Genomic DNA, 16,847 nt, shown 5'->3' on the forward strand with positions numbered 1-16,847 from the left:
TGGAGCTAGTGAGAAAGTAAAGATGTCAGATAAACTTTATGTTGGAATGTCTACGGCCATTGTTAGCCACGTGTCTGGTGTTAATGAATTGGCAATTTGGTGTACCTACAAAAAAGAGGAAATTATTTATGGTAGTATAGATTACATGTGTTATGAAAAGTGAATATTGCCTGAAATCAATTTTTTTTTATTGAGATGTTAGCACAAAAGGTCACAGAATTCTAGGGAATTATTAGGGAGAAAAATGTTTTGCATGTTACCAATTTTATTTTGTGTACTGTATTTTATGGGTTATTTATGTGTTAGGAAGAGTACATATTATCACAATTAAAGTTTTATTATAAAGAATTATATGCAGAAAAGTGTATTTTTTGGTCACAGGAACATAACCCCCTATTTCCCATAGGTTCAATGTATCAACACTTGCATTTTTTACTTCTGCACCATTTTCTAGGAATATTACCCCTGTGAAAGTTGAGGATTGATTGTAGAAATTAAATACTATCTCCTACACAAATCAACAATGTGTCATGGAAGCTCAAAATAAAGTTAACGGAATCTTAGGCTCTGTCAAGAGGGACACAAGGTCCAGAATAAAAGAGGTGACGTTACTTGGTCAAAGACCATCTGTAAACATATAACTCTTGATAGTTCACTATTTGGGGCATCGGCCTACTCAAGAGTTCTAAGAGAAGCAGTTGCTGCAATTAAGTCTGATTCCGTGATAGTAGTTGCTCTTTTGAACATGACAAGCTGTAGAATACTGGAACAAGTAGAGAATAAGCATACTTTGGAGAACTTTTAGATTAATATCTAGGGAAATTTGGACAATCACCCTGTTCTATGATTATGAGGCGAATATAACTTACTTGATCATAGAAAAATAAGAATTTGGTAACTAATCACAAACTGAGGTGGGGTCATTCACAGAGAAGATCCAGAGTTGGAAATCAGAAAGATAAGAGAAGGGAGAGATTTCAGAACTGAGTTAATGCTGTTATAACTCTATGTATTATCACTTGTTGCTGGGCAGGAATTAGGTAATGGGAGCAGGGGGTATTCTCTACTGCCACTTGTTTCTGAGAAGAAAAAAACAGTAGGGAGAATATACTATACTCTCTTGAAAAGAGATGGCAGAAGAGTCTTCTATCGTCTGTTGTTGCTGAGAGGAGGAGGAGGAGGAGAATACCGCAAGGAAGCCCAGCTGGAGAGCCTTTTGCCAACTTTAGGATAAAGGTTATTGAGCTGTTCTGAGGTGCGATCTTCCTTGGCCCTCCTTGATCAGTGGAGACCCTCTCAGCAGACAAATGCATCTCCTCTTTGGTACAAACCAACTGGGCTGGTGCCTCAGAGTACATAGGAACCGCACCAATGTGGTATTCATACTGGACTTTTCAAGAATCCCTGGTCCTCTGGCCAAATGCATAGACACAACTGAGCATTTACAGCAAAAGAAAAAATAAAAGCCTAAGTAAGAAACAGCTCTATGTACTACTGCTCTGGTGGATCCAAAGGGGACCCAGTTATTCTGCTACCAAGAGTGGTGGACATGGAGTCAGGAGGACCCAAATTCAGATCCCACCTCAGGCACTTACTAGCTCTATGAATTTGAGCAAGTGGTTTTGGGGAGTCCTATGGCAGTGGGCAAGTGTCATTGATCCTGTGAGGGTAATGAGTTCCTTTCTCTTCCCCAGGGAGTTGGATGCAACCCAGTCCATACAAGCAACACTATGCTCTCCCTTCAGGTGAACAGAATGAGAAAGCCTGCCTGGCAGGTGTCTCTGCTGATGGCAGCATTCCCAGGAAGAACACAGTACATACATTGTCTTGTATCTTCCTGATTAAAATGCAGCTTGTAAAAAAAACACAAGATATTGCATTCTATTTTTAAACCAGACCAAGAGTTTCTGTGAAACATAATTTACCTGGTATCTCCCCTCTCTCTAGATGGGAAATTTCTTAGTTCTCTGATATTTTTTTTAAGACAACCACTTGACTTAACCAAAGAAAAACACTAGTCCTAACTTCTTGGGGGGTATACAAGTATCCCCTCCACGTGACTTCTCATGGGGGGTATCATTAGCCCTGATACAATTTTGGGATTAGTACTGGTCAACATTGAACATAATGGAGTTAGTTCTAACAAAGTGATTCTTAAAGTATGTGGTAGACCCAAAGCCAATATAGTTAGTCATCCCAATGGTTTGGATCAGGATTGCAGTAGCCCTGGTGGATAAGAGTGTGTTTTGATTCTCCGGGAGAGCTAGAATGATTCCAGAAATTCTGAATGGTTCATAAGGGTCAAAAATTGTCATGGTTTACTCTAGATCCCCTGGGATTCTCTTGAAATACACTATACCTCTGAGAAACTCCAGAACTGTTCTGTTCTTGAAGGGCCTTTATTTTTTGGGGAGGGGAAATTCTAAGGTCAAACCAGAGCAGACTAATTAGGGGTGACTGTGCTATAATGAATCCCAAAGGCATTACTCTTGACCTTTAAAACAGGCCCCAAGACACCTAATGCCACCTTAATGGTACCAAAAGACCTAGTTATAGATGCAACCAGGCAGCCTATATCTGCCCTTGGTCAAGGGTTGAAAGCTCAGAACCAAAGTTATACAAAATAGGTGGCTGGGTTTTCCAAAGGCCATTTCCTTGCCCATTTCTCCTATTACCAGTCTGTCTTCTTTTCCTTTAGAAATACCTGTTATGACTCTGGCTCCAATAAAGCATCATCAACCCAAGATGACTCACTTGTAGAAGGCTTGGTTTTCTATTCCACATTTCCAGAGATGCTTGCAGGCTTCTGGTGTAGGAGCAAAATATGTAAGAACAATTTTCTTTTCCTACAACAAAAATTCCACATAGAAACAACTGAGTGTGGAGGAAAGCAAATGGGCAAGGTGGACCAGGACATTTAGGGGAAAGGTCAAAATTTAGGTGAATCTAGAGAATCAATATCAGTCTGTCTTAATGGCCAGAAACCAAACCAGAGTTTTCAGTCCTTGGCCAACAAGGAGCCAAGGTGAATTGCTTGTAGAAGATTCTGTGTTTTGGGCTCCAGAAAAGAAATAAAATAATTCCCCTGTAGTATAGAAGACCTTGTACTAAGGATCTTCTGTAGCAAGCCTCGGGGTGTTATCAGCAAAACCAGTGAGGGTACACAGCATACAAATCTCTACGTCTAGCCCCAGAAACCCCATGTTGGTGCTAGGACTCAGTTTTACCATGTAGGGACCACTTGGCTTGTACAATCCAGGCTAGTTTCAGCCACCCCAGCTTCCAAACCCTTCCTGAAGAGAAAGAAGAAGCCACTCACCTCTTTCTGACTTACATATAAATAGAAAGTTTTTCCTTCAAATTTCAGCTTGGTCACCTCATTCCTACAAGAATAAGGAGAGCACCTGTCACCAGCCTGACAGGTGAACCTTGTGGAGACAGAGCCTGCCTATACTGGAGGAGCATCCAGGCACAGACACAATTTTAGCCAAATTCAGAACTGAAACAAGACAGCAGCGCAGTGTGTTTAAAGGAACAGTTACTGGAACAGTTTCAATCCACAGTTTTCTGTTCAACCAAAGTGTAAGGGATGGGGGGAGGGGTAGAGAAGGATTTCAGGCTCAACAACAGTGGCTGTAAAAGGGAAACATCTCTGGATGGAAAGTGGTTCTTGGTGGAGTGTCCAGGGGTCATTGCAGGACTTGGTTCATAACACAGGTGCATTATATCTGGATGAGGATATCAAATGTCAGATGCCACAGTTAGCTGATGAGGCCAGAGTTCCAAATACAGCAAATAATGACAAAACAGGGCCACCAGGCTCTGAGCGAGCTGCTTCTGTCAGGTGACTGTGCCACTGGATGGAAAATGCAGTTTAATGCAGACACATGTAAAACAATCAATCCGGGTAGGGAGGGGACCACAAACCAGAGAGAGAGAGAAAGAGAGAGAGAGAGACAGAGAGAGAGAGAGAGAGAGTACAGATTACATGGAACAGTCATGCAGAGTACTGACCGGGAAAGGGGTTTAGGGGCTATTGTAGAAAAATCCTTGGAGCCATCAGCCCAGTGTATGGCTGCAGTGAAAAAGGCAAACAGGATACTGGGGCACATCACCGGTGGGACGCAATACACATCAAAAGAAGTAATACGATTACTGTACATTAAATGATCCAGACCTCATATTCAAATACTGTTCTCAGTTTGGCTTACTTAATTTTATTTAATTTTTTATTATTTTAAAATTTTCAATCAATTAATTATTTATTCTTTAGTTTGGCTTACTTTAGCAAAGGGGGAAAAGAGTGCCATAGCTCTAGAAGTGGGTGCCAGGGAGTGTGATGGAAGCTAAATTGAGGAATCCAGCTGCTTCTCATTCCCTGCTACACCACATGCATCCCTATGCTTTCCTATTACAGCTGTCTTCCTGAACTGAGTTGTGTGTTTTCTGCTATCTGGGACCTTATCGTCCAGCTACTCAGATCCTCTATGGACTAATTCCACACAAAGAACTTAATTCACTGGCTTCTTGCTCCCTGTAATCTGTAGAGAGATTTCTACTGATTCTTTCCAGACGCACCCTTGACACCCTAAGAACCAAAGGGTACGGGAAAAGAAAAGATGAGAACAATGCACCTATTTTGCAGAGGGAAAAAATCTGAGGGATATAGAGAGGGGTATTATTGTTCACTGTTGTCCAATCATGGACTAGACCAGGAGTATAACTCAGAGCATCTGCCCATCAGCTTTGCTGTGAGACTCTCTGAGCCTTACTATGCTGCTTTTCTGTTTCTCATTTTCTTTCTTGCTCTCGTACACACGAGGTCAGTGGTAACTGACTGATTTATAGACAAATACACTGGTCACCAGTCACAAAAGAAGATAAAAGGATCTCTGTCTTCGAAGTGAGGCTACTAACCCTCATCGGTTAGTGACAAAGTGACATCTACTAACTAGGTGAGGGAGACGGAAGATGCTGGGATTATCCTCCTTGGAGGAAGCAGGGATGGAGAACGGGTTATCTGAGGGATTCCAAATTCAGGAGCGAACAACACTGCTTCTGAGGATCTGGGAATAATTTAGGGAAGGGAAGCCCCTTCTTCAAGTGGTCTGCTTGTTTTAATTTGAGACCCCTTAAGCTAGGACTCTAGGAAGGCAGTGTGGTATAGTGGATGGAGCAGTGGACTTGGAATCAGGAGGATCTGAGTTCAAATTCCACTCGAGACATTTACTAGATATACAAGAGCTGGGGAAAGTCACTTAAGGTCTCTCAGCCTCAGCTTGTTCACCTGTAAAATGAGGATGATACCAGCACTATCTTAAACTATTGTTGTGAGGAGCGAATGACATGACATTTGTAAAGTGCCTTGCAAACTTTAAAATGCCATAATATAATCTAGTCTGCAGAGCTGGAACTTACATTTTCCATCAAAACTACATAATCCAAAGGCATTCAAGCAGGGAGTTGCTCCCTCCATCAGGAAAGCTGAAGCCTTGCCTATGCTCTAAATATAGACCCTGAGGTATGTCCCGAAGGACCTTCATACCCACAGGAATAGGGCTCATTCTCTGCCTTGAAAAAAGTCTCCCTTTGTTTGAGCAGAAACCCTGACCTCTCGCCATGCTCGCTCAAAAGAAGGAAGCAGGCAATGGTTTTGTGTACACAGGTTCCGGGCCTCTGCATGTGAACATCCTGCCCTGGGGAACGGGAGAGCAGGCTGGCAGAGAGCAGAGAAATGATTTGGTGGGTGCTCAGAGCTGTCCATCAGGTTTCTATCATTCAGTGGAAAGAAGGTGCATCACCTTTTCACTGGAGGGCAGTGCTGAGGGGGCTTAGTGGTCTAGCCTTTATAATAATGCAAGAGAATACCCGCTAGGTTCAAGTTTCCCACAAGCTATTTAGTAGACTGAAAAGGACAGCAAACTGAGGAATGGACTGCCTGGGCGTGGCTCTGCTTGCTTTCTGTGCTCACTTTTTTTTTAAATTTTATTTATTTATTGCAAGGCAATCAGGGTTAAGTGACTTGCCTATGATCACACAGCTAATAAGTGTCAAGTGTTGGAAGGCAGATGTGAACTCAGGTCCTCCTGACTCCAGGGCCGGTGTTCTATCCACTGCACCACCTAGATGCCTCCTGTGCTCACTCTTAAAGCTTGCCTACTGACTCCCTTGTGTAGGCTGAGAAGCAGGAAGAGGCCATGCAGAGTATGGCTAATCAGCACGGGACCACACCCTGATGAGGTGGAGAGAAGGCAGCTGCATGGTGTTCCTGGGGAAAAGCCCATGTGGCATCACAGGGCTGGGGACCTGCCACCATAATAAGGCAGAATCTGACCCCTGTCAGCCCCCAGGAGCCAGACACAGGAACGAAGACACACAAAAGAGCTGAAGAGAGTGGTCAGCCCCAGAGGCACGGAGAACTGGGAGGTGGGTGCTTCACTGGGGCCACAACTGAGGCAGCAGCAGTAAGGCTGGGGGTGATGGTCATTCTGAGGGAAGGAATGTAGCCTTCTAGGGACCAAGCAGAGTGAGCTTCAGAGAAGCCCATCTGCAACAGAGCTAAAATTGGGACAGGAGCCCCCACCAGGCCCCTCTCCTTAAGGAATCAGAGCTACAGATCTAGGGGTGGAAGTGGAGTTTTTGGCAGGGGCAATGGGGAAGCTTCTGCCTGTACAAAAAGTCAGCACCCTGCTCCCATCTGGCTCAGATCTCCTTCACTGGTTAGGAGTTTGGGTGAGGGAGTTAGGGACCTGCCTGCTGAGACAGGCCAGACTGGCCTATTAAGTTAAGTCACTTAATTGTAGCTGTGGCCTCAAAGAGAGACAATTCCCAAAGCTCCTGGTTCTCTCTATAGTTTCATTGCTATAAAGGATATTGTGGACCTCCTGTGACTCTCTCTTGCTTTCTCTATTCTTAGCTTCAGCCTCCCCTTCCTTCTTCCCCATTAGTGACCTAGACAAACCTTCATATCTGATTGGGGTCCCAGGGCCCAGGTTCAGACGTCCAGCTCATTCTAGCAGCTTCATACCCCGTCTGTCTCTAGTGAAACTGGCCCTAGGCAAATCTCTTTTGGAGGAATCAGACTTCCTCATGAGACCGTGGCCTAAAAATGTTACATCTGTGAAAACCACTTTGGAGAATGATCTGAATCATTTCTGGCCCTCCACAGGGAAAGGAGACAGGTGCCGGGGGCCCCCTCCCCTGCTGCTGAGATTGGAAGACCCTATTTGGGAATGATAAACACTCACCATTTTATGAAGTGAACCCTCTTGTTGCCTTGCAGAACCACAAACCCAAAGGGAGTGAAGGCCAGAAATGCAGCATTCCCTGACACATCCTGAAACACAATGAAACCTTTTGTTATCATGGTGATGCGGGCTTTGTGGATGGCCACGACATCCTCCCGGAGATAAGGCAGGGCAGACAGAGGCAGCTGTCTGCATCCAGAAAAAGAACTGATAAACAGGAGTATATATGCAGAATAATTTTACACCCCCCCCATTTGTGTGTAATGGTAGCCATGGGGGGGGGAAGAAAAAAAGGAAAAGAAAAAGAAATTTACGTGATAACTTTGTTGTATATTTGGAGGGCACAGCAAGTTTTACATGGTAGGTTTGTGGTTTCGTGTGCTATCATCTTTTTTTTTATTTTTTTATTGTACTGGGCTATGGAAATGCTTGTTTTGTTCCATGGATTGAAAATAAAATAAATTAAAAAAAAAAAAGAAATGTGGCAATGTGGGGCCCTCATGGGCTTGGACTCTTTCAGCAATGTTCAGCAGCAGACAGAAGAATAAGCCAATGAATCCAGCAGACGCTCAAGGTGGAGGTGGAGAGGATAGTGGTGCCCTCACGCTAGGGCAATACCAGGTAGGGGGCTGGGTGATCCTTTGGTGGTCCTGGGGCAGGGGCAGTCTTGAAGGTTATGTTTGCTGGTCAGTTCACGTGACATGTCACGGTGAGGCTACTGGGGGTCTGGTGAAGGAGGTGGGGGCATTGATCAGAAACTCATTCCAGGAACCAGGATTTCTATGAGGCTTCACAGCACCATGTGGGACTACAGGTAAGTGACCTTACTCAGTCTCAGCTATATCATCTGTAAAATGGGGATGACATTCATAGTAGCTTCCTCCCAGGGGTGGTTGTTATAAGGCTCAGACAAGATAATGTGCATAAAGTGCTTTACAAACTTTAAAGCATTATATAAATGTCAGCTCGGATGATATGGGGGCTTTCACCAATGACTATAGTCTGGTCCGATAGAAATTCATTCAATAATGTTTATTAATCACCTACTACATGCAGGGAGGTGTTATGTGGGCCAGTGGCCAGAAAACCCCCAAATAAGGAGACAGGGATCATGAAGCTCCGAGCTTAGAGGGCCACAGCTGTTCTTAATGCTCACTCAGAGGTGGCATCTCTGGTTAATGTGACTTGGCAACGTAATGGAAAGAATACCAGGCTTGGAAGATATGAGTTCAAATCCTGCCTCTGATACTAGTTGTGTGACTTGCCTTGGGCAAATCACCTCACTGCTGTTTGCCTCAGTTTATTCATCTGTAAAACGGGTATAACTTACATCACAGGGTTACTCTGAGAATCAACTCAAACGTGATGCCACGTACAAAGAACTTTACAAATCCTAAAGCCACAATATGAATGTTAGCTATTATTACTTTATTCCACATGGAGTGTTACACCTGGTCAGTCACAGGAGCCATAAGGGACTCTGGCTAGAACCCACAATCATTCTTCTTTGGGAATTCCCCACGGGTTCCTTCTCTCCAGTAGAATACAGCTTCACTTTGAAACTCTGCCATGCACAGGCAAGACCACGAGCGTGGCTGTCTGGGCCTGCTGGATGAACTAAATGTATGGTTTTCAGGTATCAGATAACAAGCTATTATTGCCATTAACCCTCTTATTTGATTACATATACAATCAGGGTTCACTGTGACCCAATCACCGGGCCACCAGCAAAGCAGTATTCAGCCCATGGGTACATCAAGGAGCTGAGTCTGTGATCACTTTGTGATGGAATAAATCTAAAAGCTTCTTGTTGCTTCAAATAACCTGAATAAAAACTTGGAAAGCCACAGGGCTGGATTTTCCTTCCAATTATTATCACTTGTGGTTGCTGTTATCAATATCTATGTACTAGCTCCTGTTGAAGAGGCATCTGACCTAAACATAATCCTGGAAGAGTAGAGAAGGCAGTGTGGTCTAGTGGATAATGCTGGACCTGGGTGTCAGAAAGATCTGGGTTTGAATCCTACCTCAGCCACTTATTAGATGTGTGATCCTGAGCAAATCACTTAACAGCTCTCAGCCTCAGTTTATGTATCTGTAAAATGATGAGTTTAGACTCACTGATCTCTGAGGTCCCTTCCAGCCCTAAATATTTGATCCCATGACATGAGATATGGGTCGGGGGGGGAGCATCTGGGTGAGGAGTAGAAATTAGGGAGCAGAGGTTTCCTAGGTATAGCTTGGTCAGCAAATTTTTCCTTAAAAGGAACAACCCTCTGGGATAGATGGGGGCTCAAGAAGTGCTTCCTGGGAGAAATCAGACTTAGGTAAAGCTCTGATCTAGGGAAACAAGCTTTACGTGAGGACCCAGAAGGTAAAGGCTATGCTCACAGCGAACAGGAATGCAGAAGAAGGAACTATAGTGAGCAGCAAATGGGTTTGGAAGAACTTGAACCCAAGCCCTCTCATCCCAGAACCAGAACCTCTTTCTACTGAGCCACAGCCGGGAGAAAGGTGCACGTAGCTTGTCTTTCCATCTGGTGACTGTCCTTGAGATGCTGAGGGACCACTAGCTGCTGGCACTAGATGAGCTCCCCACAAATGTAAATGCCTTTGGGAAAAGACTGCTGTTTTTCCTTTTAATTTTGCTTGCTGAGAGAACAGAAGAATGGAAAGCTAAGGTTGCAGGTGCACGGAAAGTAGTCATGATTCTGAGTGATGGAAGGTGGGGAGGGGATTTGTCCAGGAAAACCTGAGAGGCCTAGAATGGAACGGAGCCATGAGGGTGGAACATTATGAAATTCATTTTTACAATAGCATTATGATAAAATCACAGAATTAAGAGCTAGATCTAAGTGGTTATCTAATCCAGCTTCTTCATTTTACAGTTGAGGAAACTGAGGCCTAGAGAGGTTAAGGGACTTGTCCAAAGTCACATGCAAAGTTCAAATCCTGTGCTCTCACAATAGTACCACACGACCTCCTATCTTAAAACCTACATGCAGTATAAGAAAAAATATAAAATTGCGGGGTTGGGTTAGGGAAGGCATTTTAAGATAGGAGATAATAGCCACATAATTTTTAATATATACTAGTGCAGGAATGGGATGTGTGTATACATAAATATAAATATATAATATGTGTTATAATATATATTTAAATATATATTGTTGTTCGGTCATTCAGTAATGTCCAACTCTTTGTGACCCCGTATGAGGTTTTCTTGGCAAAGCCACTGGAGTGGTTTGCCATCTCCTTTTCCAAGTGGGTTAAGGTAAATGGAGGTTAAGAAATTTGCCCAGGGTCACAGATCTAGTGTGTCTGAGGCCAGATTTGAACTTAGGCCTTCCTGATTCCAGGCCTAGCGCTATATTCACTGAGCCATCCTGCTGCCTCATATACGTGTGTATGCACATATATACACACATACACATGCATACATATATATATGTATATATATACACATACATACACATATATAGTATCACATAGTACATGTACTATATATATATTTAATATATATACATGTACTATTATAATCTCTTAACTGTAGTTCTCCCTATATCTTAGGCACAGTCACCAAACAGGAGAAGCACAAGTCATTGAGAGAAAGCCATCAGACATGGTACAGGAGTTCATCTTCCTGATCAAAGAGACCGAATCTCTAGCAAGGGGTTCAAACTCAGATTAGTTTCAAATTCATTTTTGTGAGACAAAGGTGAATGGTCACAAACCACACGCCTCTGATCAACCTTAAGGCTCTCTCACACAAAGAGTGACACATCACCTAACTATATTCAAGCCTTGAATCCAACAGACTGGAGAGAAAGGAGTGAGATCTGGGCTATAAATAGGCAGCCCACAGCAGAATGGAACATAGTCGCTGTTTTATCTCCGTCATGGAGAGCTCAGCGTTAAAAGGTTTCCAGGTTCAGGCTTTATATTCAGGAGGTGACATTCCCTGGGTTTTCAGGTGCTCTCTCAAGAGCTAAACACTCTTGCCCTAGCTGTTGCTGGCTTGACATGGTGGGGGAGAGGACAAAGGAGAGAGCGGGGACGCACACTCAGTGGCCATCACCGGGGGTGCCCAGATCCCATTTCTGTAGAAACTAAAAATGAGAAAAAGTCACATGCGCCCCCCTGACAGATCCAGTGTCCCATATTGGGTACCTCAGCCAAAAGTCAATCTTGTTCTATGAGAGTTGTAGCACTTTCCTCAACTTCCTCTGGCCTAGACAAGGACAACATGGGCAGAAAAAGTCAGTGTGATCAGGATGGGCAACTGTTTCTTAATCAGCTTGAGAGAAGAGAGCTCAGCCAAAATGTTGTTCTGCTCTCATTTAATTATCAAAACGATTCCTCTTCTTCTGCCTTCCCTAGGGCCGCATGCCCCAGATTCCCTGGGCCCAGTAATTGCCTCTCTGTTAATAGAAATCATCTGTATTTATTACACAAAGTGCTAGGGCTTGTTCCAGCTCTCCTTGCAGCAAAATAAAAGTGCGTATGAGAAGGCACATTGTAAGAGGGGCTCTAGTGAGTGATGAGACCAAGTTTGCTGCTACTCATCTCTTACACTCAACAGTACAAGGGTAGGGGAACCATACATCTGGGGGCTCAATGTGAAGAGCACAGGGGTGGGGGCCATGTGAGAGATGAGCAGGAGTCTAGAAATACTAATTTATGGGCACTTAGAATTCCTACTAGCTAAACAAGGTGGGCAGAGACCATAGCTATATTCAAAGGAAAGGGAGCCAAGAGTTACGTACCCTAGTCCGTAGAGTAATAGTCTCCAGTGGGATTTGGGCCAGTGTAGCCACACATCATTCTCTTGCTCTCTCTCTCTCTCTCTCTCTCTCTCTCTCTCTCTCTCTGGCTTGCCCAGGGTCACACAGCTAGTAAGTGTTATATGTCTGAGGCTGGATTTGAACTCAGGTCCTCCTGACTCCAGGGCCGGTGCTCTATCCACTGCGCCATCTAGCTGCCCACACATTATTCTCTACCAGCTGATGGGCATCTCTGAGCCCATGTGGTATGGCGCCAAGATGTGACAGAACAGAGCAGGGAGCTCAGATAACCTTAGTGGGAATTATACTATCACCAGCACCAATAACTTCCGAGTCAGGTACACATAGTATTAATTAATGAATGAAAAAGAATTGAAGTATTTAAGAGCATTTATGAAAGTATTTATTAATTTATTATGAATTAATGAATGAAAAAGCATTTTAAAGTGCCTACTGTGTGCCAAGCATCGTGATACGTGCTGGGGACAGAAGCAGAAGAACCAAGTACAACCTGCCTCTTTTAACTGAGTTCAGTGGTTTGTCCTTGGATGGACAAACATCTGGGTGGGTTTATTCCTCATCCTCCAAATGTAACCAAATAAAAAAAGAATCTTCCCCATTCCTGTCTCTCTCTGCAGTGTGGCCTGCAGTGAAGTCCTGAGATGATGCGGGCCCCTTCCATGGACCAAACCAATCCTTCAAGACAGTGGTGTCAAACTCAATAGAAATGGAGGGTGCATATTGACTCAGAAAACCACATCATCTACGTTTTACTGTATTTTTATTTATTTTGTTAAATATTTTCCTAATTACATTTTAATCCGGTCTTAGCCAGACTCTTTCTGGCTGGACCACGAATTTGACGCCTCTGCTCTAAGAGGTGGCCTTTGAAAGACCGTTAAACTGCTGAGGGCACCATTGTGGAAAGAGAGATGAGGAAAACCTGGGCTCAAGTCCTGTCTCTGACACATACTAGTGACGTGATCCTGGGCAAATCACTTAACCTGGAAGTGGTCAGGCAACTTTCTAAGGCTGCAGGCCTCAGAAATGCTTTAATAGAGGAGATTTCTACATCAGGAGTTCCCCAATAAGGATGAAATCATAGGCCCCTATCACTTATAATGACAGTTGCTATTTACCAACCCTACCTTGCCTTCCTCCTTTCACCCCTCCCTAGGCTCAGGGCAGTCCCAGAATTCAGAGCCATCACCACACACTAGGAGGACCCTACTCCCTTGCCCTTCTGCCCTCAACTTCTCCTCCAGCCCCAGGCTACCTAAGAACCCATCCTAGACATTCAGGCACTGAGTGGGAAGAGCCATCATGACCTGCCTCCCCACCTGCCCCAGCCTGGGCTGTATCAGAACCCACCCTGATGATCAGGTGGGAAGAATGACACTACTGGGGGTGCCCAACTCCTTACCCCTATCCACTTGCCTTGGTGGCCAACAATTCCATTCTTTTGGATGAGATGGAGAACATCACCACGTGCCTGCTGCTGCCTTTAAGATCCTCCAGATCTTCCTCTTTGCCTTACCTTATGTCATGAAGTTTCCCAGTACTGGCATCTTAAACAGTAATTTAAGGACCTCTGGGCCTTGCAACTGTACCCTCGGGACTTTCAGGCCATTCTCTTTGCCCTACAGCTAAACTTTCAAACACTGTCTCTCTCAATTAGAATATGAGCTTGTTAAGACAGGGACTGTCTAGCTTCATCTATTTCTATCCCCAGCACTTATCACGATGCTTGGCACACAGTAGGCACTTAACAAATACTTTTTAATTCTTTAATTCATAATAAATTAACAAATGCTTTTTAATTAATACATACTTTTATAAATACTTTAATAATTTTTCATTCATTAATTAAAAATGTGCAATTTTTTTTTTTTGCTACTTGACTCATAATACCCTACACAAATTATTTTTGGTGTAAGTATGTTGGTGTGCACATCTTTTAGACCTGGGGGGTCCAGAAGAACAAAATGTGCTGCTGCTAGATAAGGAAATATACTTATAAATCACATAGCTAATAAGTGTTTGAGGTGGGATTAGTGCCTTTAGGCCTAAATCCCACCTCAAGCATTAACTAGCTGTGTGACCTGGGCAAGTCACTTAAATCCCTCTGGCCTCAGTTTCCTTATCTATAAATTGAGGGGAGTGGCCGCTTCCAGCTCTAAATCTATGTGTTCATCAGGGACAAAGTCATGCTCTTTGAGCATCTCAGTGAGACTTTTCCCCTCTATGAGTAAAGACACACATCCCTTCCCTGTGTTAGTGAAGACATACATTCCTTCAATTTATTACCCAGCTTATGGTTTTTAATGTGAGCTTCTCCTGCCTTGCAGAGACTCGGCCCTAGAGCCAGTGACAGAATAAAAGAGGCAGAAACTAGGAGAGACAGAGCAACCCAGAGACGCAGGTAGAGAGGTGGGAAGACGACCAAGATACTTGGGAGAGATCCTTGGAGAGTATGCACATCTTTCCAGCTTTCAGGGAGGGACTCTGGCTGCCCAAGTTCATCTCCAAAAGGCCAGACAACATGTGAGTAATTACAGGTTTCCTCTGGGCAGAGCCCTCCAAGGCTGGCTTCTCATCTCTTCCTCAAAGACGCCTAATGGAATTAAATGTGACCCCATTGCAGTTCCACGCAGTGACTTACGCTGCTGCAGTCAATAAAACCCACGCTGGGAAGGAAACAAGATTATGGGTCAGGGAAGAGTGGGCAGTCTGCTGAGCTGCCTCCGATTAGTACCTGTCGCACTCCCTCACACATTACTGCCCTTTTCACTTCCACCAAATTACACATCACTGCCGTAGTGGAGAGTCATCTTTAAATTTGTTATTTAGATCAACTGCTTCAAAGGCTCCCAAATTGATGTGGCATCCCCCAAGTTATGCAGATGACTGGGTCAGGAGAAATTTTCAGAATGAGATATTGTCTTTTGGTGGGGGCAAGAACTCATGGGTTAGGCCTTGAAGGAGGTAGGGGGCTGTCCTTGATGATGTCAGAAATATGTGGGGGAGTGGGATGATGGTGCTGATGGAGAGGGACGGTCTAACAGGACAGAGACAAGAAGGGGCTTTGCTAATCACCCTTAAAATGAGGAGCCTGTGAATAAGAACAGTCCTAGGTCAAGGGGCAGTTTTACCTTGCACGGGTGAGGATCAACTCCATAGGTTTCCAAAGTCTGGGCTTTTCTCAAAAAATTTAACTCTGACGTTGCTGGTGTCTGACCACTGGAATAAAGAAAAACAAATAAACAAAAAGGCTAGTTATCAAATTTTATTGTTTGTTGAGGCAGATTCACTTTTAAAAGAAATGCTTAGAAGTCAAATGTTTAATTTCTTCTTCGAAAGAACTTTAGGAACTCTTCCTTATGAGAGTTAGGCCATTTCAGAAGTAACACTTAGCAGCCTGGGCATCCCACTGGGGTTATCCACGGCCCTTACCTTCCCACCAATGAGAAGTACAAGTGTGTTTGGCTAAGAGATAGCCTTCTGAACAAAAGACAATCAATAAAAATGTATTTTTACAACAGATCTCCTTCAATGCTTTGCCTTCTTAGACCCCAAATACGTTCTCATGCAACCTAACACGTTTGTTCTGATTCACTTGCTTACCAGTTACGTGACTCCAAACAAATACCTTAACTTCTATGGGCCTCAGTTTCCTCATCTGTAAAATGAGGGACCATGGATTGGCTGGAGTAAACGGCTTCTAAAGTCCTCTTGAGTTCTACATCTATCTAGGAGCCTATTTTTCAGGGGATGTCTATGAAAAGGTGCCTGAAAACAACCATTAGGATACAATTCAATGTGCCTATGGACAATTCCATAAGGATGGTGTTTTTTAGCTGGAGTGTTGATGTCAAAAACTATGGTGATCTTGAGTATAGTCTAAACTAGAAAGACATTCTTCTTTAGCAAGGTCAGAATCCCTAGAATGACACTCATGGCATAAACCAACTCTGGCAGTGGGCACACAAACAAAATAACACAAACACAAGTAACTTTTTTGGTTGTCTTTGTATCTTCAATTTTGAGCCTGGCAAATGTTGTTGTCGAGTTATTTCAGTCGTGTCCAACTCTTTGTGACCCCATTTGGAGTTTTCTTGGCAAAGATACTAAAGTGTTTTGCCATTTCCTTCTCCAGCTCCTTTTCCAGATGAGGAAACTGAGGCAAACAGGGTTAAGTGACTTGCTCAGGGTTACCCAGCTAGCAAGTGTCTAAGGATCAAATTTGAACTCAGGTCTTCCTGACTCCAGGTCTGGCTTTCTGTTTACTGAGTCACCCAGCCTGGCAAATAGTGGTGCATAGCAAAGCTTGTGTGTGTATGTATGTGTGTGTGTGTAATTATTTATACGTATTTTACATTTATACATATTTTAAATTATTTATTTTTAACATTCTTTTAAAAAAATTGACTTCCAAATTCTCTCCCTTCCCCCCATTAAGAAGGCAAGCAATATGATATCAATTATACATGTGAAATCATACAAAACATATTCCCATATTAGCCATATCACAGAAATGCAAGAAAAATAAAGTGAGAAGATTATTCTTCAATTTGCAATCAGAGTTCATCAGTTTCTCTCTTTGGGAGTGGATAGTATTTTTTCATCATGATTCCTCTGGAATTCTCTTGGATCATTATATTGATCAGAGTAGCTAAGGCTTTCATAGTTGTTCATCATTACCATATTGCTATTACTGTATATAGTAATCTCCTCATTTCACTTTGCACCAGTTCGTATACATCCTCCCATGTTCTTTCTGAAACCACCCTCCTCATCATTTCTTATAACACAATAA

General features: G+C 43.4%; 1 protein-coding gene across 4 annotated transcripts in view; it reads right to left on the reverse strand.

Annotated features, from left to right (window-relative positions):
* FRMD5 (FERM domain containing 5) overlaps window positions 1–16,847 on the reverse strand; it is a 359,815-nt gene that overhangs the window by 20,276 nt on the left and 322,692 nt on the right. For all 4 annotated transcript variants that reach the window (XR_013485409.1, XM_021009212.2, XM_021009210.2 and 1 more), the window contains exons 7-10: window positions 15,184–15,271; window positions 7,248–7,336; window positions 3,320–3,383; window positions 2,755–2,846 (exon numbers count right to left, since the gene is read on the reverse strand). Coding sequence is in view for 3 of the 4 variants with exons in the window: in XM_021009212.2 (XP_020864871.1) it covers window positions 2,755–2,846; window positions 3,320–3,383; window positions 7,248–7,336; window positions 15,184–15,271 (333 nt within the window). In the remaining variant the exon portion in view is untranslated. The remainder of the gene's footprint in view (window positions 1–2,754; window positions 2,847–3,319; window positions 3,384–7,247; window positions 7,337–15,183; window positions 15,272–16,847) is intronic.

The sequence above is a fragment of the Phascolarctos cinereus genome, unplaced genomic scaffold, assembly GCF_003287225.1.
Source record: "Phascolarctos cinereus isolate Bilbo 61053 unplaced genomic scaffold, phaCin_HiC Scaffold_3;HRSCAF=262, whole genome shotgun sequence".
Taxonomy (NCBI): Eukaryota; Metazoa; Chordata; class Mammalia; order Diprotodontia; family Phascolarctidae; genus Phascolarctos; species Phascolarctos cinereus.